The sequence below is a fragment of the Heptranchias perlo genome, unplaced genomic scaffold (genome assembly GCF_035084215.1).
Source record: "Heptranchias perlo isolate sHepPer1 unplaced genomic scaffold, sHepPer1.hap1 HAP1_SCAFFOLD_117, whole genome shotgun sequence".
NCBI classification, from domain to species: domain Eukaryota; kingdom Metazoa; phylum Chordata; class Chondrichthyes; order Hexanchiformes; family Hexanchidae; genus Heptranchias; species Heptranchias perlo.
Genome location: NW_027138396.1, coordinates 144,826 through 166,432, shown reverse-complemented (window position 1 = coordinate 166,432; position 21,607 = coordinate 144,826). Strand labels below are relative to the sequence as shown.

The following is a 21,607-nucleotide window of genomic DNA, read 5'->3' as shown; positions in this document are numbered from 1 at the left end:
ATAGCATTGACTTTTGCTAAAAATCCTGATGAATTGTTATGTTTTTTTTGGGGGGAGGGGTATCTTTTGTCACTTATTGTTTCTCAGTCTTCATTTAATAAAATAACTGATTTCAAACACTCTCTTTTTAATCTGGTAGCATTTGTAATCGAGGGCAGTGGTCTTGTACTGATCTGTCCTGCCCTGGAATCTGTTCTATTGAGGGAGGAGCTCACATTAATACATTTGATGAAAACTATTACACATTCCACGGAAGGTGTCATTATGTTCTTGCTAAGGTAAGAATCAGTGGAGACTTAGTAAACTGGAAATGACCAGTACCAATAAGTTTATAGTCAATACTTACTACCAAGACTTTTGTGTTGCTGGCAGTACAGTGCATCAGTGAGAGAATTGTCTTCAATACAGTGTTGAAATTCTTGCAGGACATTTCAGTGCTTGAAACATTAAAAAGTAATTTTCACAAAGCACTGAAGGTAGGAATCCCATCTGTGCCAATTTTTTTTTATTCGTTCTTGGGTTGTTGGCATCGCTGGCGAGGCCGGCATTTATTGCCCATCCCTAATTGCCCTTGAGAAGGTGGTGGTGAGCCACCTTCTTGAACCGCTGCAGTCCGTGTGGTGAAGGTTCTCCCACAGTGCTGTTAGGAAAAAATTCCAGGATTTTGACCCGGCGACAATGAAGGAACGGCGATATATTTCCAAGTCGGGATGGTGTGTGACTTGGAGGGGAACGTGCAGGTGGTGTTGTTCCCATGTGCCTGCTGCCCTTGTCCTTCTAGGTGGTAGAGGTCGTGGGTTTAGGAGGTGCTGTCGAAGAAGCCTTGGCGAGTTGCTGCAGTGCATCCTGTGGATGGTACACACTGCAGCCACGGTGCGCCGGTGGTGAAGGTAGTGAATGTTTAGGGTGGTGGATGGGGTGCCAATCAAGATGGTGTTGAGCTTCTTGAGTGTTGTTGGAACTGCATTCATCCAGGCAAGTGGAGAATATTCCATCACACTCCTGACTTGTGCCTTGTAAATGGTGGAAAGGCTTTAGGGAGTCAGGAGGTGAGTCACTCGCCGCAGAATACCCAACCTCTGACCTGCTCGTGTGGCCACAGTATTTATGTGGCTGGTCCAGTTAAGTTTCTGGTCATTGGTGACCCCCAGGATGTTGATGGTGGGGAATTCGGTGATGGTAATGCCATTGAATGTCATGGGGAGGTGGTTAGACTCTCTCTTGTTGGAGATGTTCATTGCCTCGCAATTGTCTGGCGCGAATGTTACTTGCCACTTATCAGCCCAAGCCTGGATGTTATCCAGGTCTTGTTGCATGTGGGCACGGACTGCTTCATTATCTGAGGGGTTGCGAATGGAACTGAACACTGTGCAATCATCAGCGAACATCTCCGTTTCTGACCTTATGGTGGAGGGAAGGTCATTGATGAAGCAGCTAAAGATTGTTCGGCCTAGAACACTGCCCTGAGGAACTCGTGCAGCAATGTCCTGGGAGCTGAGATGATTGGCCTCCAACAACCACTACCATCTTCCTTTGTGCTAGGCATGACTCCAGCCACTGGAGAGTTTCCCCCTGATTCCCATTGACTTCAATTTTATTAGGGCTGCTGAGTGCCACACTCGGTCAAATGCTGCCTTGATATCAAGGGCAGTCACTCTCACCTCTAGAATTCAGCTCTTTTGTCCATGTTTGGACCAAGGCTGTAATGAGGTCTGACGCTGAGTGGTCCTGGCGGAACCCAAACTGAGCATCCATGAGCAGGTTATTGATAGCACTGTCGACGATACCTTCCATCACTTTGCTGATGATTGAGAGTAGACTGATGGGGTGATAATTGGCTGGATTGGATTTGTCCTGCTTTTTGTGGACAGGACATACCTGGGCAATTTTCCACATTGTCGGGTAGATGCCAGTGTTGTAGCTGTACTGGAACAGCTTGGCTCGAAGCGCGGCTCGTTCTGGAGCACAAGTCTTCAGCACTACAGCTGGGATGTTGTCGGGGCCCATCGCCTCTGCTGTATCCAGTGCACTCAGCCGTTTCTTGACATCACGTGGAGTGAATCGAATTGGCTGAAGACTGGCTTCTGTGATGGTGGGGATATTGGGAGGAGGCCGAGATGGATCATCCACTCGGCACTTCTGGCTGAAGATGGTTGCAAACACTTCAGCCTTGTCTTTTGCACTCATGTGCTGGACTCTGCCATCATTGAGGATGGGGATGTTTACAGAGCCTCCTCCTCCAATTAGTTGTTTAATTGTCCACCACCATTCACGACTGGATATGGCAGGACTGCAGAGCTTTGATCTGATCCGTTGGTTGTGGAATCGCTTAGCTCTGTCTACAGCATGTTGCTCCCGCTGTTTAGCATGCATGTGGTCCTGAGTTGTAGCTTCACCAGGTTGGCACCTCATTTTTAGGTACGCCTGGTGCTGCTCCTGGCATGCTCTTCTACACTCCTCATTGAACCAGGGTTGATCCTCTGGCTTGTTGGTAATATTAATTGTGTACATATATATAAATAAAATGAAAATATGGCGTGTTATAAGAATCCTGGAGAATGTGTTGGAGCACTAATTCACAGTGGCACAGAGTGAAAACTTGTAGGTTCGTTCGCTTGACTTAGTTCCTGATCTTGTCTGTTCTGTGGGTGTACATCTTACATAGAATTACATCGAATGTACAGCACAGAAACAGGCCATTCAGCCCAACTGGTCCATACCGGTGTTTATGCTCCATACGAGCCTCCTCGCACCCCTCTTCATCTCACCCTATCAGTATTTTCTTCTATTCCTTCCTCCCTCATGTGCTTATCTAGCTTTCCCTTAAATGCATCTATGCTATTCGCCACAACTATTCCTTATGGTAGCGAGTTCCACATACTCACCACTGTCTGGGTAAAGAAGTTTCTCCTGAATTCCCTATTGGATTGATTAGTGACAATCTTATATTCATGGCCCCTAGTTTTGGTCTCCCCCACAAGTGGAAACATCTTTTCTACATCTACCCTATCAAACCCTTTCATAATCTTAAGGACCTCTATCAGGTCACCCCTCAGTCTTCTCTTTTTTTAGAGAAAAGAACCCCAGCCTGTTCAATTTTTCCAGATAGGTATAACCCCTCAGTTCTGATATCATTCTTGTAAATCTTTTTTGCACCGTCTACAATGTCTCTATGTCCTTTTTATAATATGGAGACCAGAACTGTGCACAGTACTCCAAGTGTGGTCTAACCAAGGTTCTGTACAAATTTAACGTAACTTCCCTGCTTTTCAATTAAATCCCTCTACAAATGAACTCCAGTGTTTCATGGGGTGGGAGGGTGAGTGTCCACCAGGTGCATTTCCTAGTCACCAACTTATTAGTGGGAGCCTGTGAGCTGCTCTCTATCCCATCCTTCAAACTGCATGAGGTGTATAGCAACATTGGAAAATAGGAACAGGAGTAGACTATTTAGCCCCTCGAGCCTGTTGCACCATTCCATGTGATCATGGCTGATCTGTGACCTAACTCCATATACCCGCCTTAGCCCCATATCCCTTAATACCTTTGGTCAACCAAAATCTATCAATCTCAGATTTAAAATTAACGATTGAGCTAGCATCAACTGCCATTTGCGGAAGAGAGTTCCAAACTTCTACCACCTTTTGCGTGTTGAAGTGTTTCCTAACTTCACTCCTGAAAGTCCTGGCTCTAATTTTTAGGCTATGTCCCCTAGTCCTAGACTCCCCAAACAGTGGAAATAGTTTCTCTCTATCTACCCTATCAGTTCCCCTTAATATCTTGAAAACTTCAATCAAATCATCTTCTAAATTCCAGGGAATATAACCCTAGTTTGTGTAATCTCTCCACGTAATTTAACCCTTGGAGTCCAGGTATCATTCTAGTATGGCTCAGTTAGACCTATAATGGAGGGAAAACAGCAAGGTTTGTGCATTGCATAACGGCAAGCTAAAAAAATCTTTAAATTCCTAGGAGGAGAAGTTAAAGTTAGATAGTGCCATGCAAGTTAAGTTATTTGGTTTGTTTACCATTGGCAAGGTTGCTATTTGGCCTTATTCATCTAATCCTTTACTCTAGGACTGCAAAAATACTCTATTCACTGTCCTCGGAGAGCTGCAGCCACGTGGCATTACTGAGTCTGAGACAGCCTTAAAGTCAGTCGTACTGGCTATCCATGGAGCTCAAACTGTAAGTGATTCCTAATTAGCTTTCTGATGACTTAAATGATTTTGATACACATTTAGGGAAAAACAGTCGTCTACAAATGATTGTATTTAGTAAGCTTTGGTGTTTTTATCATAGATCATTTCCATTAACTCTGGTGGCACTGTCTCCGTCAATGGAATCTTGACCCAGCTGCCTGTAACTACCGGTAAGTTCATTTGCTGTTTCCACGGCCTAGAATCATTGGCCCAGAATTTGCTGTTAAAATAAGAGTGAGGCTAATAGCACTCACCGTTACTCATGCACAAATCGTGCAGGAACTTCAAGCGAGGGGCAGATGTGAGGTTAAATGCGGAAATTCAAAAGTTGCTGTCTGAGATGCGCCGTTAGCTTCGCGAAAACGGCATTTCGTTGTCTGCCTCACCACTGAAATGCATTGAACGGTGTGAAGTTGCTTTATTTGCGCATAGATACAAACTAAACTCACCACAGAAAGTTAACTCAAGTCATTTCAAGTCTAAGTACCCTTTTAACGACTTGATAAGTGTTAATTACTGCCAGTAAACCTCTCTGGCACTAAAAATTATCTATTACAAGCGTGGAGTCTCATTCCTTCAGCTTCTAATTGGTGGAGATTTTTTTTAAATTTAAAATTAACATTTTTTAAAAACTTTTCCTTCCTGTGTATTTTTTCTCTCTCCGTACCAGCACTGACAGGCAGCTCGCTGGTCAAAGAGGCATCTGTTCCTTGGAGCCGAGCCAGAAGCTGCATGTTAATGGCAGGCGGGGGGGGGGGTGGGGGGGTGGGGTGAAGAATCGTGGGGAGTGGGGGCCCACGGACGGGAGACTTTTGTGGAGCAAAAGGAGTGTTCAGGCTCCTGGTCCTCCAAAATCTTTATCAGAAAACTTGCCTTGGACTGTTATGTGAGCTGCAGTGGTCACTTTAAGGCCCTTTGGTAAGGCCAATCATTGCTTCGTACCAATGGGCGGAGTGTGTGTGGTGCGTTCTCCTCCCATTGGTACCTCAAAATTGCATAGGAACGTAGGAAGAAAGGAACAGGAGTAGGCCATTCAACCCCTCGAGTCTGTTCCATCATTCAATTAGATCATGGCTGATCTGTATCGAACTTCATTTACCCACCTCGGCTCCATATCCCTTGACTCGATCTCAGATTTAAAAGTTTTGTGGGAGAGGGTTCCACACTTCTATCACCCTTTGCTTGAAGAAGTGTTTCCTAACTTCTCTCTTGAATTGCCTTGCTCTGATTTTAAGGTTATGTCCCTTTGTCCTGGACTCCCCCATCAGCAGAAAATGTTGCCCTTCATCTACCCTATCAATTCCTTTCAAAATCCAAAAAATCTCAATCAAATCTTCCCTTAACTTTCTATATTCCAGGGAATACAAGCCTAGTTTATGTAATCTCTCATAATCTAACCTTTGGAGCCTTGGTAACATTCTGGTGAACCTGCACAGCACTCCTTCCAAGCCCAGTATATCCTTCCTAAGGTGCGGTGCCCAGAACTGTACACTGTACTCCAGATGTGGTCTAACCAGGACTTTGTACAGCTGTAGCAAAACCTCCTCCCCTTTATATTCTAGCTCTCTAATTAAGAAGGCTAACATTCCATTAACCTTTTTGATTATTTTTTGTACCTGTCTACTACATTTTAGTGATCTGAGTACATGGACCCCTAAATCTATTTGGATCTCCACAGTTCCTAACTTTTCACCATTTAAAAAATACTCGGATCGATCTTTTCGTGGTCCAAAACGGACGACCTCACACTTACCTGCGTTGAAATCCATCTGCCACAGTTTTGCCCACTGACTTAATCTATCAATTGTATCTACCATAATTTGTAATTTTATGCTCCCGTCTACGTTACTTACTATGCCACCAATCTTTGTATCATCGGCAAACTTGGATATGTTTGCATATTAAAAGTAGCCTCCCACCAGAACCACATGGGCACTCTGGCCGCCCATTCCCACCCCAGGTTGGAAATAGCGGGAGCAGGAACGGGGTGGTTAATGGCACAACTGGTTGTGACTTACCACACATCTGGCACTTTGAAGACAGGATCCAGAGTTATGTCGAGCTGGATGTGTGGTTAGTCCCAAAAGCCATCTTAACTGCCCACCCGCCCGGTTTCCATTGGGTTAAATCAGCCCTTTTATTTCAATAAAGCTCATTTTATTTTTTAATGAGCTGCTGAACAAAAACTGCTAGAACCTATAGAAACATTTTCCATCAGTACAGCTGACTGGTACTGATGCAGCCTGGGAAATTAGATGCCCTGCACAGGCTCAGACCGTTCAATCCAAATTCAGCTCGCAGCATCGAAGCTCTGGGAAAAGAGTACCAGCCAAAGCTCAGGTTTTTTGGAGAGCTGAGGCCTTCAAGTAAAAGCTTTAATGAATGCATTAAAAGACATAAAAGGCAATTCAATGGATAAAATTAATCATGTTATTGTGAAATTATGTGATTTTTTTTGAATTTATTCAAAATGAAAAATGAAAAATTCTCAGAAAACAGTTTGAGAGATTTGTGGGGAAAAGTTTCCTGGTAGCCGGATTGTGCAGTCACAGGGTGATGAATTCAAATTGGAAAACCCCATTATAAATGTACTCATAAATATTTAAAATAGTAAAAAGTTTGAATAAACATGTGGCAAAAACATGGCAACAGGAAATAAGGTTTTGTAGACAGTAAGTGCATGGATGTAAGATTTACAATAAGATAACATTTGAGAAAATTGTCAGATGAAAATTTTTTGTGAAAGACTTTTGATACGATTAGCTCATCAACCAAGATTTACGGCCAAATATTTACATTGGAAATTTCCATTATAAATGTTAGCATCGGAAGTTTCAGTGTTAAATGTTGATATAAAAATGTAACTAAATATCGTGACGAGAAGTAAGATTTGTGGACACAAAGTGTGTTGCTCGCACAAGAATTTTAATAGAAAAAGAACTTGCACTTAAATAGATCTTTTACACCTTCAGCATGTTCCAAAGCACTTTATAGCCAATGAATTACTTCTGAAATATGGTCACTGTTGTCTTGTGGATATATAGATCTATAGTCCAAAGAACAGAACAAGTCCGTAATGGTTAATGTGTTTTTAATGATTTAATATCAATGAGTAAATGAGCAAAAACAAAATCCAAGCTATTCATATAATGTTTGAAATATTTACTCCTGATAGCATCTTTTCATCATCGATAAAACTCTTTATATATGTTCTTAAATGTACAACTTTTCTCTCCTGTTTTCACAGCCAATGTCACTATATTCAAGCCCTCAACTTTCCATGTTATCTTCCACACTACTTTTGGGCTGCAGCTCCAGGTACAGTTAGTGCCTATAATGCAACTCTACATAACTCTGGATCCTGCTGTCAAGAGCCAGATGTGTGGTAAGTTACAACCTAGTTGTACCTTCACCATCAAGCCATGTCTAATAGCCATTGTAATAATTATAAATGCTTCATTGTTCTAAGTGATAATTAAATGCTGTACAATTTGTTTGTGTTTATTTAGGCCTTTGTGGAAACTTCAACGATGTACTTAATGATGAGTTTAAAACAGTCAGTGGTCTTGTGGAAGGAACACCTTCTGCATTTGCAAATACCTGGAAGACCAAAGCTAGCTGCCCAGACAGAAAAGATATTTATGAAAACCCTTGCTCCCTCAGTGTCGAAAATGGTAAGATTACAACTTATTGCTTTTCAGTGATGAGCCTAAAGGTTTGAAACATAGCATAATGGAGTTGCAAAAGAGTTACCAGGAAAAATAAATAGAATAATGTCAGATCCTGTAATGCAAAGTACGCTATATTCTATTAACAGCTCTCCCATAGCATTGTTCATTGTGAAGTCAGAGGTTTGAAGAGAACAGGGGTGTCGTGCCAAGCAGTTATATCAGGGTCATTGATTTATCAGCACCGGAGGCAGTTCAGCACCTGGCAGTAATGGATTTAGATGTCAGAGTCCAGGACTACTTTAAGCCCAGGGGAGGGAGGTGAGGGGGTTGGTGGGGATCATAGAGTCTGGAAGCACTGGGAGGGGTGGGGGGGTCCCATGCTTCTGGGAACACAATAGAGGGAAGTAATGGGAACACTGGGTCAGGTCCTGACCTGACCTGCAATCTGGGAGCATTGAGGAGGGAGGTCCTGTGGTCTGGGATGATTTGGAGCTGTGCTGGAATCAAGGAGCACTGAGAATATGTCCAAGGGTTTGTGAGCACTGGAAAGTGGTCTTCAGATTTAGAATTGTAGTTGGTGGAGTCTGAAGATATGGCTCCTAAGATCCAGCAGGACTGGGAAAGGTGTTTGGAATCACTGGGGGTAGAGTCTGGCAGAATGGGGATTGCTGGAATCTGGCTGTATTGGGTGGGGTGGGGGGAGGTCCAGGAGCCTTGTAGGGGAAGGAGGCCAATAAATGGCACCTGAGCTGCCTTTGGCCCCTTTCAGGCTATCAGGCCCCAACACCACCACAGCCCTGCCTGCCAGTCTCCTTCCCTGATCCATCTGTAAATCAGGGTTTTCAGAATATTTTGTTACTGGGACCTAACAGTTCAATGTGAGACTTCAGAGATCAGCTCATCAAGGAGCACTTCACCTAAATCAGCCCTACCATTCCCCATTCACTAACAACCTCACAATCCTCTCCTGACAATCACTGTGCGATTACCTCCCTTCAGTCCAGACTTATGGGTCTTGCCCTCGCCTCATTACACTACAAAAATAAACACCAATAGCAAATCCAGATCAAAAAACAAATTTATCAAACAAATCATGTCAGCATTGACAGAATAAAATGACTAATCACCCTTCTGCAATCCCTTAGCGCCTGTCTTGTGTTTTCATTTACCTATCCTGGTGCTCCTACACGATGCTTCCCCAATGGCTACAGCTTGGGAGGTGGAAGATTGCTGAGCTTTCAGGACAATTGGGAAATTGCTCCTTGAGGACACTTCAGATGGCCTTGGAGGACAACCTCAAGCAGCTCTGGGCTAGAGGGCCCTGCTGCAGGCTGCAGCATCTCGGCCAGGGCCGCAGTAGACTGGGCCGGCTGGTTGAGTCACACCAGCTAGGACAATGGTGGAGGAGCAGGCATGCTGTCATCCTGAGAGAGGACAGCAGCTGTCTCTCCCATGAAGCCAAGTCCACTCTCCTGGGGTGGCGCCTCAGCACTCCTAAGGCTCTGCTGGAGAACAGCGGTGATATGATGCCCAGGAAGCCTTTTTCAACAGTGGCCCCCAAAGCCCCCCCAGCAGTGAGGACTGCCATAGTATCCCTATGAGCTTCCAAGGCAGCAGTTTGAAGGTGTCAGAGATGTCATGAGACGCTCCATCATGGTGGGTTCCACTGTGGTGCTGATCGAGCTGACCACTCGTTCCACATTGGACAGAATGGTCTCCATATTCTGCGCAAAACCTTGAGACAGGTTGGAGGTGGACTCCTCCATACTCTGCGACATTGTGCACAAGCTCTCCGCCAAGCTGCCCAGTGCACCAAGCATTTCCTGGTGTCTGTCCATTACCCTTCTTCGGCAGCCTGGCCCCTCAGAGTCAGTATCTGAATCCTCTTCAGTGGGACTGGAATGTGAGCTCGTCCTCTGATGAGCTGGTATATATGATGTCCTATCCCCATGCCCTAGCTCCTGCACACATGCCCGGTGAGTCACCACGTGCAGATCCCTCCCCTAACCTATCCTCTGAGGTCCACGTGGTGTCAGTATCTGAGCTGGTGCCTGTGAGAGTGAGATCAAGTGACGGTGCATCTTCATGATCATTTTATTCATCTTCCTCAACTGGCTGTGGAGCCTCGACATTCTGAGGAGCTGAGATGAAAGGGCCAGGTTTGGCTTGTGGTCTGAGAGAGAGCGGAGAGAAAGAAGTGGGTGTTGAAAGCACCTGCAGCTTGTCGGACAGAGTGTGTGGGGTGAGGGAGAAATCAGAAGTGACAGAGGATGAGGTGTAAAGAAACCCGGCTCAGCGTCTCCTCCAACATCTCTAGTGGCCACAACCTTCACTCTGGCCCTTCACGTTATAGCTAGGGCGCTCTCTTGAAGGAGGGAAAGGGTACGCAGAAGGGTTCTTCCTTCTCCGATAGCAGCCTGTTGCCTGCTGTTGTGCGCAATCTTCCCCTGCAAGAAAGAATGAAGTGTGTTAGTGAGAGTCATGTGAGGTGTTTGGAGGAGGTGGCTGTCATGATGGGATAGCTGACAGTGTATGTGTGAGATGTGAGCTGCAGCTGAGTGAGGGTTGTAATGATGGTGAATGTGTGAGTATGGGGAGAAGGATTTTTAGTGAAGTGTGGTGCAGTGATTGTGGGACAGTGCAGGGTGATGGGGAGGGCAGTGTTGTGAGTATTGTAATTAATGAGACTGTGAGTGGTGCAGCTATGTTAAGAATGTATTTTAGCAGTCTTCTTACCTTAACAACTCTAGTTAAGTCATTGATTTTTTTCCTGCACTGTTTGGGCCGTGCTCCCGGCATTGACGTCCTCAGCGATCTCCTCCCATTGCCCCCTGAGCAGATTCCTTCAGGGCCTCCTGCCCCCTGGGAGAAAAAGGATGTCCCTCCTCTTCTCCACTTCCTGCACCAAGGCCTCCAGTGCAGCATCAGAGAACCTTGGTGACCGCTTGCTCCTTCCTTCAGCCATTTCTTTCAGAACTTGTTGTACAGTTTTTTGCAGCCAGAAAGCAGCTTCCGTTTAAGAAGTGCTGGCTCCCTTTAGGCAGAGTCCTGGCCTCCTGATATTGGCTGCAGGCACGAATCATTCCAATCAACATGGATATTGAATGGGTACTAGCTCGTACAGGTAGTCTGCACCCTGTCCCCCCACGCACCTGTTTTTGCGTGAGATCCGATTTTTAGGCCATTGAATATAAAAGCCAAGTGGTGATGACAAGCCGACATAAATCCTTAGTAAGAGCTCAGTTAGAGTACTGTGTGCGGTATTGGGCCCCACACAATAGAAAGGATGTGGGGGCTTTAGAGAAGGGACAACCCAGATTCACGAGGATGCTGCCCGGTATGAGGAGATACAAATACAAAGAAAGACTTGAAAATTGTTGTTCTAATGAGAAAAGACCCAATTTTCAACGCAGACTATGTTAGAATTGTTCAAAATTATGAAAGGTCGATTGAAGCAGACTGTTTCCAAGGGCATGATTTTAATCTCGAAGAACGGGTGGATTGGGGGCAGGGGGGCGGTAAAAATGTTAAAAGTTGGGAGAGGGCACGAATCCCAGCTCCAACCCGCCGAAAAATGAGTTTGACCCAGACGCATCTGGGTGTGGGCACTTAGTAAACCCAGAAATCCCGCCGGCAATTAAAACTGGCGGGATGACATTTAAAGGGGCAATTAAGATCGTTGAAGCACTTAAATCAATTAAATTTGTGGGGATTGAGGCAGGTAAATGATTTTAACTCTGCCTGAACGTGTCTCCCGTGGCCTCTGAAACACCCCATGGAAACGGAGACAAGTTGCAGCCGGCAGCAGTTTGGACATTTAAAGCAGTGTTTAAATGGTTGCAGCAGGACAAGCATTTCTCTCAGACAAACCTTTGGCTGAGAGTTCTTAATATTTAGACTCAGATTTCTTTATTCACACTCACAATCTCACCTGGCTGCTCGTGATACCAGGGAGTCGCTCATGCTTGATAGATTCTCATAGGGAGATCGGTGAAATGACTGCAGTCAAGTACTCAGACCACCTGTAATGACCACCACAACCACAACCACAACTCCCACCCACCCCCCCCCCTCCCCCGGCAGGTTGCACAAAACAAATCATACAGTGCCATATACACCCATTGTAAACACACCCAATGGGTGGCACCAAGTCTCGCCTTTCATGAGCAGCCACGTGTAAGGGCACGTTCACAAAAGGGTCTCAAGAATGGGCAAGAGGTGGCAGCAGTGGTGAGAATCATAACAATTAATGTGATGTTAACATAAACCAAGTATACATGAAGAATGTGACAGTCTGTTAGACATCCTTTTACATCCCCTTTGTGATTACAAAACCTTAGACTTCCACCTCCTACAGCTTCGACGTGGTGCATTCCCTGTGGCTGCAGCAGAGGTAGTGGCAGGTTGCTTGGATTCATGCCCGGGCTGTTTGGATGCTTTCAGCCAATGCCCTCTGGGTTTCGGTGCCCGTGAGGGCCCCGCCAAAGACTGCTCCACCTGCACCTGTGCAGGGGCAGACTCGGCCACCTGGAGAGGAGGCAGCATCGTGGGTACTGGTTGAGGGGGGTGTAACGGATGAGACTTGGGAGCGCTCTGAGTAGAGTCCCCATTTCCATGTCCCCTTTCGCCATCATCTCTCTCCTGGGCCAGGCCCACATCACTCCTACCACTCTGCTGGAGAACAGTTTGGTGGACAGGTGTGATGCCTTGTAAGGTCAGCGTTAATGTATCTGTCTGTCTGTCTAAGGCAGCAGAATGTAGTTCGCCTGAGTCCGCACAACCGTTGCCAGGGCCTGAATGGTCTTATTTGTGAGCCGTGCACGAGTCTCAATGGAGGCTGCCATTCTCTCCATTAAAGACATTCCTGCACTTACCTGCACCGCCAATCCACTAGCGCTGGAATTGGACTCCTCCATCCTCTCCACTATTGTGGTGAGTGTGCATGGCATGTTTTCCACTCCCTCACAAAGTTGCTCCTGTACCTTTCTCATTCTCCTTCTCAAGGATGGCCCTTGGGGTTCAGCATCTGTGCCCAGCTGAGCAGAGCCTGGAGAGGAGTACGCCCACCGACGCGGACTCTCCACCACTGCCCCTGCCACCAGTGTCTGCTCACGCTTACTTGTGTGTGGTGACTCACCAGGTGACAACCGAATGATCTCTCTAATAGGACCCACCGAGGGTGTGAGTATCTGCGCTGGTGCATAGCTCACTAAGATATGTGTGCCCCCAGAGGCCTGGAGCTCCTCTGAGGAATTGTCCTCGGCCACGTCTTCGGTCCGTGACGCCCCTGGAGGAGAACATACAGCAATATTAAGAATCATCACAGAAGTAATGTTGTGATGAGCATCCTGAGGTGTGCGACGGGTCAATCATTGATAACATCAATCCATGTTGTGTGTGAGGGATGTTAAAGTTCTGTCACCAGTCTCGGTATCCCTGGCGGCCAGGCACTCCACCGTCTGGCTTATCTCCAACGCCTCCTCCTCCGCCTCTGTGAGGGCCACGATTTGTGGAGGCCCCCCTTCTGTCCTCACCCTCTCCCTCGCACTTTGCGCTCTCTTCTACAAGGGGATAAAGTACAGATGAGTGAGTGAGTGAGAGTGTCATGGTCGCCCGATGGATGCATTGCTCTGGGTCAGGATGATAATGAAGCAGATGCAACAGAGGGTGAGTATCAGACAGATTGATCACATTGGATCAGGAATGGGGTGAGTGGGAGAGGTGGGTGCACAAATGGGGGTGGAAAATGCTGCTGTTTCTGCAACAAGTTAATCAGTTGGAAATAGCTTTTTCTAAATCCTCGAATTTCTCCTTTCTTGTCTTGTTTTTATAGAAAAGTATGCCAAGCATTGGTGCTCCCTGCTAGTAGCTGAGAACTCTGCATTTGCTCTGTGTCATTCACAGATCAACCCCAATCTCTACTATGAGGTACACAAAGTTACTGTGTCATTGTGTCTGATATTTATTGCTATGAAAACTGCAGTATTGGTTGCAACGATGTAAAAGTCACAGCTCTGATTTGTTTTGTGAAAATTTCAAGATTGTATTGGTGCATAAGGCCTTGCAGATGATTAGAAACTGCAGCAATGTGGACCTATACTCAATGTTTTGGGTTGCAAATTCTGTTCTGTATTGAGTGTTTCCGTTAGAAGGATTATTTTTTAGTTCAATCTTTGTTTAAAACTTTTCACCTTAAGTGTGAGATAACACAAAGCTTTTATCTTTCAGCAATGTAAATATGACAGCTGTAACTGTGAAAAGAGTGAGGACTGCATGTGTGCTGCCCTCTCCTCATATGTTCAGGCCTGTGCAGCCAAAGGCATCACCATTTCTAACTGGAGAACTGATGTGTGCTGTAAGTACAACTATATTAATCACCTCCACACCCTGTACACCTGTCAGATTTGTAGCAGTAACTGTGAAACATTTGCCCTTTCCCATCTACTGCAGCCTCATATTCTTATATACCTAGAAAAATCCACCATAGGGCAACAAAAGGTACATATTAATGCTTTGCATGGACTGACATAATGTAATGGGCATTCCATTGCCACTCAATCCACCCCCTCCCTTACTGCTGTCTCAGGCTCATCCAGACTGTCTTCAACCTTGGCATCCTGTCAACCCTGACCGTAACTTTAAATCTCTACATCCTTTCCATCACCAAATCACATTCTTGCAGCGCCACAACATTGCTCACCTCCACCCTACCTCAGCCCCTGATACCTTCAGATGACTCCAATGCTCTTCTAGCTGGCCTACCATCCTCCACTTTTCATGAACTCAAACTTGACCAAAACTGCTGCATTTATCCAGTCCCATTTGCTCATCAGCCCCATCTTCACTGACCTACATTGGCACCCTATCCCCAAAAGTATTACACTTAAAATACTAAACCTCATTTTTACATCCCTCCATGGCCTTGCCTCACCCTACCTGTGCAATCATCTCCAGCCCTATGTTCCCTCTCAACAGTCCATTCCTCTGACTCCGGCCTTCTGTGCATCCCTTCCTCCCCCTCCTCCCTTTGCTCCACATTGGTAGCACAGCCTTCAGCTGCATTTGTAAACAATTTTACAACACCAAGTTATAGTCCAGCAATTTTATTTTAAATTCACAAGCTTTCGGAGGCTTCCTCCTTCCTCAGGTGAACGATGTGGAAAATTCAGCTGCATTGGTCTTCATCTCTGGAGCTTTCTTCCTAAACCTGTCTCCACCTTCAAAATCCTTCTCAAAACTCATTTCTTTGAACAAGCTTTCTACCACCCATAATCTATCCCTTCCTGGCTCAATGTCCATTTCTATCACCTATTTGTGAAGTGGCTTTGGACCTTTTTTTCATCAAAGGAGCTATGTTAATGCAAGCTGTTGTTCTTGTGAATGGCAGCGCAACATGTTAATGAACTGTGCCTAAAGGCACAGTATGTTAGTGACTGACACATAGCACATTGTGTTAGTAACAGCCACTCTGAAAGAATATATTTATTTTAGACTAGTTTTAAACTGAAATCTGGAAATTCCTCAAGTTGTCTGTGTTTTTTAATTGCAGCTAAATATATCAACTGTCCCAAGACTCTCATCTACAGCTCCAATATGACAAACTGCAATCGTACTTGCCAGTCCTTAGGAGCACCAGATAAAACATGTGAGGTTGACTTTGTGCCAGTGGATGGATGTGGTTGTGCTAATGGAACCTATATGGATGGCACTGGTAAATGTGTACCACCCTCTAGTTGCTCGTGTTACTATAAAGGGTCGGCAGTGGCAGCAGGAGCAGTCATTCATGAGGAAGATGCCATGTGGTGAGCTGATGAAGCTAATTCATTATTTCACTGAGCAATAGGAGTATCTGAATGGCGTTGGGCTTCAGTGATTGAAGATATTTTGTTATTTTCTTGCAGTGCCTGCAATCAAGGGAAGCTAGAGTGTATTGGAAAAGATTTAAAACTTCAAGGTAACATCTTGAGAAAAAATAAATTATTCAGAGAATAAAATGTCTCTTGTGTGTATCTAAATCCATTTTTGGTTTTGCTTTCCAGCCTGTGTTGCTCCCATGGTTTATTTTGACTGTAATAACGCTTCAGTTGGCAGCGCTGGTACAGAATGTCAGAAGAGCTGCCAGACCCTTGATATGGACTGTGTAAGTGGCAATATAGTGACTGTGGTATTATCTGTGCTAATATTTCAGGGGCCACAAGCACTTGTGTGATTCTTAGATATTATTCTTCTTTCTTGGCTTAGAACTATTGTGCTTTGTGTGCTCAGAGATTCTTTTCTTTTTGTCCCTTCAGTTTCCGTATAAAAAGTAGCACATGAAGCAAAGGCTGTGTGGTAGCTCATAGATTTTAGGAACATAGAAACAGGAGTCGGCCATTTAACCTCTCGAGCCTGTTCCGCCATTCAATCAGATCATGGCTGATCTGCATCTCAACTCCACCTATGTGCCTTTGCTCCTTAATACCCTTACCTCAGCAGTTATTTGGGGGAGTGAGTTCCAGATTTCCACTACCCTTTGTTTGGAGGAGTGCTTCCTGACATCACCCCTGAATGTGGCCTGGCTCTAATTATAAAGTCATGCCCACTTGTTATGGACTATCCCACCAGAGGAAATAGTGTCTCTCCATATACCCTATCATATCCTTCAATCATCTTAAACGTCTCAATTAGATCACCCCTTAATCTTCTATTCTTAATGGAATAGAAGCCTAGTCTGTGTAACTTGTCCTCATAATTTAACCCTCTGAGCCCTTGTATCATTCTGGTGAATCTGCGCTACATCCCCTCGAAGGCCAATATAGCCTCTTGAGGTGTGATGCCCAGAACTGAATGGGGCACTCCAGATGTGGCCTAATCAGAGCTTTAAACAATGCGATCATAACTTCCAGCCCTTTGTATTCCAACCCCATTAGCCATTTGTTATTTATATTTTGTACCTGTCCAGTAGTTTTTCGTAATTTCTGTATTTGGACCCCTAAATCTCTGAGCTCCAATAAAAGTTTTATTTTTTCTCCACAGTATGCCACAGATTGTGTCTCTGGATGTGTGTGTCCTGAAGGTTTAGTCTCTGATGAAAGCGGTGGCTGTATTCCCATAAATCAGTGCCCATGTGCACACAATGGCGTCCATTACCAATCTGGGGACATTGTCCAAGTGGACTGCAACACATGGTACGTAGCAAGCATTCACTCTTGATTTTCTGTTAATGTCAACTGCAAGATGCAACTGTGGAACCTCAGTGCTAATCTATCCTGGTTAATGTCCATCTTATTTCATTTTCTCAGTGAATGTAACAACAGATTGTGGACCTGCACAAAACAACAATGTCATGGGACATGTATGATCTACGGAGATGGGCATTACATCACTTTTGATGGGAAACGCTACAATTTTAATGGGGACTGTGAATATATTGTTGCACAGGTATTGTTGGACAAATATGCATTTCCGTTCATGTTTATTTGTAATTATTATCTTATTTTAATTAAAACAAAAAGAATGACATTATACAATAAAATTTGAAGCCTAAATCAGTAACAACAATAATGAACTGATTCATTCAACAGTGCAATGATGCTAAATCGATCAGTTTATGATTAGTTTTATGCTTCAAATTTAAAATGTTTAGGGCTGAGTAAGTTTCTTTTGTGACACATCTATAGCCTTAAAATCATGTATTGTGTGAAGCTGTTAGTCTTTAATTCTGTTTTTATTCATGATTGTTTCAGGATTATTGTGGAAATAACCCTTCCATTGGCACCTTCAGAGTAATCACTGAAAACATCCCTTGTGGAACCACTGGAACAACATGTTCCAAATCAATCAAAATCTTCTTGGGGGTAAGTGAACAGAGGATAAGATGCAATCAGGGTCACCGTCGCCTTGTTCCATGCAAGTGAAAGGACCCAGTGATTTACATTTTACAATCAGTGAAATTCTTCTACTGGGCATTAATATTTTTGTTAGACACATGCTCATTTTTAAATAATTGTTTCTTTTTATTTTTCTATGTAACGTGATATCAGAATGGTAACAATGGCCAAATTCCGGCAAAGAGCATATTCAATAGATACAGGACAGTTCCTGGTGCAATTTATATGTGACTATTTTATATGGTATTTGACTAATATGATTATTTAAAACCCCCCAGAACTCTGAAATAAAACTCTCAGATGGAAAGTATGAAGTGGTGAAGTTTGGTAGCAGTATATACATACCTTATGAAGTGCGTCATCTTGGCATTTACCTTGTGATTGAAGCTAAAAATGGACTGGTATTGATGTGGGACAAGAAAACAAGCTTGACTATCAAACTCAGTCACTCCTTTAAGGTAAGTGCTTATTCCTGAACCTTGTTGTTATTACCAAGGATGTTCTGTACATTGACAGAAATTTAAAATCTATTGAACAAGAAAGTCTTGCATTTACAATGGCCCTTATCAAGCCTCACAGAAACATCTCAAACCCCTTAACGTACATTGAATTACTTTGAGGTGCAGTGACAGTTGTTGTGTTGGCAGAATGCAGGGGCAATCTAACGCACTCCGCCTCTGTGTGTTAGAATGTGGCTTCCAGTTACAATTTTCAGTGCCTGAGCTTGCAATCACAGACTACCATCCAGGGAGTGGTTTTGGAACTTTCTCGAAGTAATGTAAAAAACTCAGCAAGTCACTCTACACGAATGCACCATTCCTGGAAAAAATCTTAACCCTGGTTGGAATGCGCCAATAGCAAAAATTGTAGGAGCAAGCATCCTGCCTGACAATTGGACAGAGAATGATATGCACTGGGGAATAAATAAACCAATGAAAAATTAAATTCAGATCTTTGGAGGATTTAAGTTTGATATAATCACCACTATAGATCAATATTAATAATCTTAGGTTCACATTTGTGTTACTACTCCTTTGAGAAGTTCTCGGTCAGTACTCAGTATGGAAATAATTAATGTTTTGCCATCTTGTTCAAGAGAATAAAAATGGTGAATAAGATAACATTTATTATAAATGAGTGACCATTGCTGAGTCTCCATTCATTACAGCATCATTTCAACAGCTTACTTGAACAGTAAAGATATTTGTTGCTCATCTTTAACACACTGAAGGTCCAACACAAATAAATACTGATGGGTATAGCCAATCCTCTTGATCATCGACTGCTTTGGGTTGATCAGTGGCAGGTAACATTGGTGCAACACAACTGCCAAGCAATGACCATCTCCAACAAGAGAGAGAGCCTAATCATCTCCCCTTGACATTCAATACCATAACCGTGTCCCCCACCATCAACATTCATGGGGTTATCATTGACCAGACACTCAACTCGACCAGCTATATAAATGCTGTGGCCACTAGAGTAGGTCAGAGGCAGGGTATTCTGTGGTGGGTGGCTCACCTCCTGATTCCCCAAAGCCTCTCCACCATCCAGAAGGCACAAGTCAGGAGTGTGATGGAATACTCTCCACTTGCCTGGATGGGTTACAACAACACTCAAGAAGCTAAACACCATCCAGGACAAAGCAGCCCGCTTGGTTGGCACCTTATCCACTCGTCTAAACAGCCAGCCCCTCCATCACAAGCGTACTGTGGCTGCATTGTGTTCTATCTAAAGGATACTCTGCAGCAAGTGGCCAAGGCTTCTTCAGCAGCACCTCCCAAACTCATGACTCCACCATCTAGAAGGATAAGGGCAACAGGTGCATGGGAACACCATCACTTCCATGTTTCCCTCCAAGTCACACACCATCCTGACTTGGAAATATCGCGCATTTCCTGCGAAGGTCGCTAAGCCAAAATCCTGTAACTCCCGACCTAACAGCATTGTGGGAGCGCCTTCCCCACATGGACTGCAGCGGCTCAAGAAGAAGGCCAACCATCACCTTCTCAGGGCAACTCGGGATGGGCTATAAATGCCAGCCTTGCCTGCGAATCCCATATCCTGAACGTGAAGAAAATACTACAAGCCGAAAAGAGAATATGGAGCTCAAAACACTAATCACTTCTATTCAAACAAGTTTTTATCACAGAAAAATCACAAGCAGTTCCAAAGTGTAACCATTTTCACGGATCTGCGAAAGGGACATTGCTTTTCTAAAAAAGGGATAAGCAAACTTCTTCTGATTTGCTTGTAAATGGATGATGCACTGACATAAATCACTGCATCACTTGTGCGTGACGTCTTTGGAATGATATGGCACACAGTTCTATTCTCCCCCATCGCTACCAAGTTATTTCTTCTGAAAACGCCTTTAAATTAAACATTTAGAAAGAGAGAAAGAAAGCAAGTCTAATAACTTTCCATATTTTCAGTCTAATAATTGGCACCTTTATTGGTTATTACAGGGTACCATCTGTGGATTGTGTGGCAATTATGATGGCAATGTACACAATGATTTTACCACAAAAAGCCAGTTGGTGGTTGTAAACATGGAGGAGTTTGGAAACAGCTGGAAGATGTCTCCTACCTGTCCAAATGTAAAGAAAGGCAAAGACCCTTGCTCAATTAACGTTCATCGAGATGCGTGGGCTCAGAAACAGTGTAGCATCATCAAGAGTGAGCCATTCCAAGCTTGTAATTCTCAGGTACAGCATTGTGCACCCAAGTGTTTCATGTGTCTTTTCACCACAGTATACAAATAATCTTCAAACAATTGTGTACATGAGCAACAATGGTTTCCATCTTCCTGTGTGCAGAAGCAAAAGCACCACCAGAAAACTTCCAACAACTGCCAAGAGCAAAATGTTTTTCAATGCAGAGGGACAAAATCTCCTTAACTTTCCAGTGACAACTAAGAAGTAAAAATGAGAATGTTTCTTTTGGAAATCCCAGAATCCTTTTACTATTTATAAAAACATAGAAACATAGAAAATAGGAGCAGGAGTAGGCCATTCGGCCCTTCGAGCCTGCTCTGCCATTCAATACGATCATGGCTGATCCTCTATCTCAATACCATATTCCCGCTCTCTCCCCATACCCCTTGATGCCTAGTATATCCAGAAATCTATCTGTCTCCTTCTTAAATATATTCAGTGACTTGGCCTCCACAGCCTTCTGTGGTAGAGAATTCCACAGGTTCACCACCCTCTGAATGAAAAAATTTCTTCTCATCTCAGTCCTAAATGTCCTACCCGTATCCTGAGACTGTGACCCCTCGTTCTGGACCCCCCCAGCCAGGGGAAACATCCTCCCTGCATCCAGTCTGTCTAGCCCTGTCAGAATTTTATACGTTTCAATGAGATCACCTCTCATTCTTCTAAACTCGAGTGAATACAGGCCGAGTCGACCCAATCTCTCCTCATACGACAATCCTGCCATCCCAGGAATCAGTCTGGTGAACCTTCGCTGCACTCCCTCTATGGCAAGTATATCCTTACTTCGGTAAAGAGACCAAAACTACACACAATACTCCAGGTGTGGTCTCACCAAGGCCCTGTATAACTGCAGTTAGACATTGTTGCTCCTGGACTCAAATCCACTTGCAATGAAGGCCAACATACCATTTGACTTCCTAATTGCTTGCTGCACCTGCATGTTTGCTTTCAGTGACTGGTGTACAAGGACACCCAGGTCCCTTTGCACATCAACATTTCCCAATCTATCACCATTTAAATAATCTCTGCCTTTCTGTTTATCCTTCTGAAGTGGATAACTTCACATTTATCCACGTTATACTTCATCTGCCATGTATTTCCCCACTCACTCAACTTGTCTAAATCACCTTGAAGCCCCTTTGCATCCT

At 44.2% G+C, this 21,607-nt stretch overlaps 1 protein-coding gene across 1 annotated transcript in view; it reads left to right on the top strand.

The window, feature by feature from the left end:
• The window catches only part of LOC137307993 (mucin-2-like), a 90,918-nt gene that overhangs the window by 51,720 nt on the left and 17,591 nt on the right, over positions 1-21,607 (top strand). The window contains exons 9-23 of the mRNA XM_067976962.1: positions 140-278; positions 4,078-4,188; positions 4,303-4,372; positions 7,450-7,587; positions 7,712-7,876; positions 13,707-13,801; positions 14,102-14,228; positions 15,423-15,675; positions 15,775-15,827; positions 15,913-16,013; positions 16,889-17,040; positions 17,155-17,293; positions 17,599-17,709; positions 18,021-18,200; positions 20,211-20,450. Coding sequence (XP_067833063.1) covers positions 140-278; positions 4,078-4,188; positions 4,303-4,372; positions 7,450-7,587; positions 7,712-7,876; positions 13,707-13,801; positions 14,102-14,228; positions 15,423-15,675; positions 15,775-15,827; positions 15,913-16,013; positions 16,889-17,040; positions 17,155-17,293; positions 17,599-17,709; positions 18,021-18,200; positions 20,211-20,450 — 2,074 coding nt within the window. The remainder of the gene's footprint in view (positions 1-139; positions 279-4,077; positions 4,189-4,302; positions 4,373-7,449; positions 7,588-7,711; positions 7,877-13,706; positions 13,802-14,101; positions 14,229-15,422; positions 15,676-15,774; positions 15,828-15,912; positions 16,014-16,888; positions 17,041-17,154; positions 17,294-17,598; positions 17,710-18,020; positions 18,201-20,210; positions 20,451-21,607) is intronic.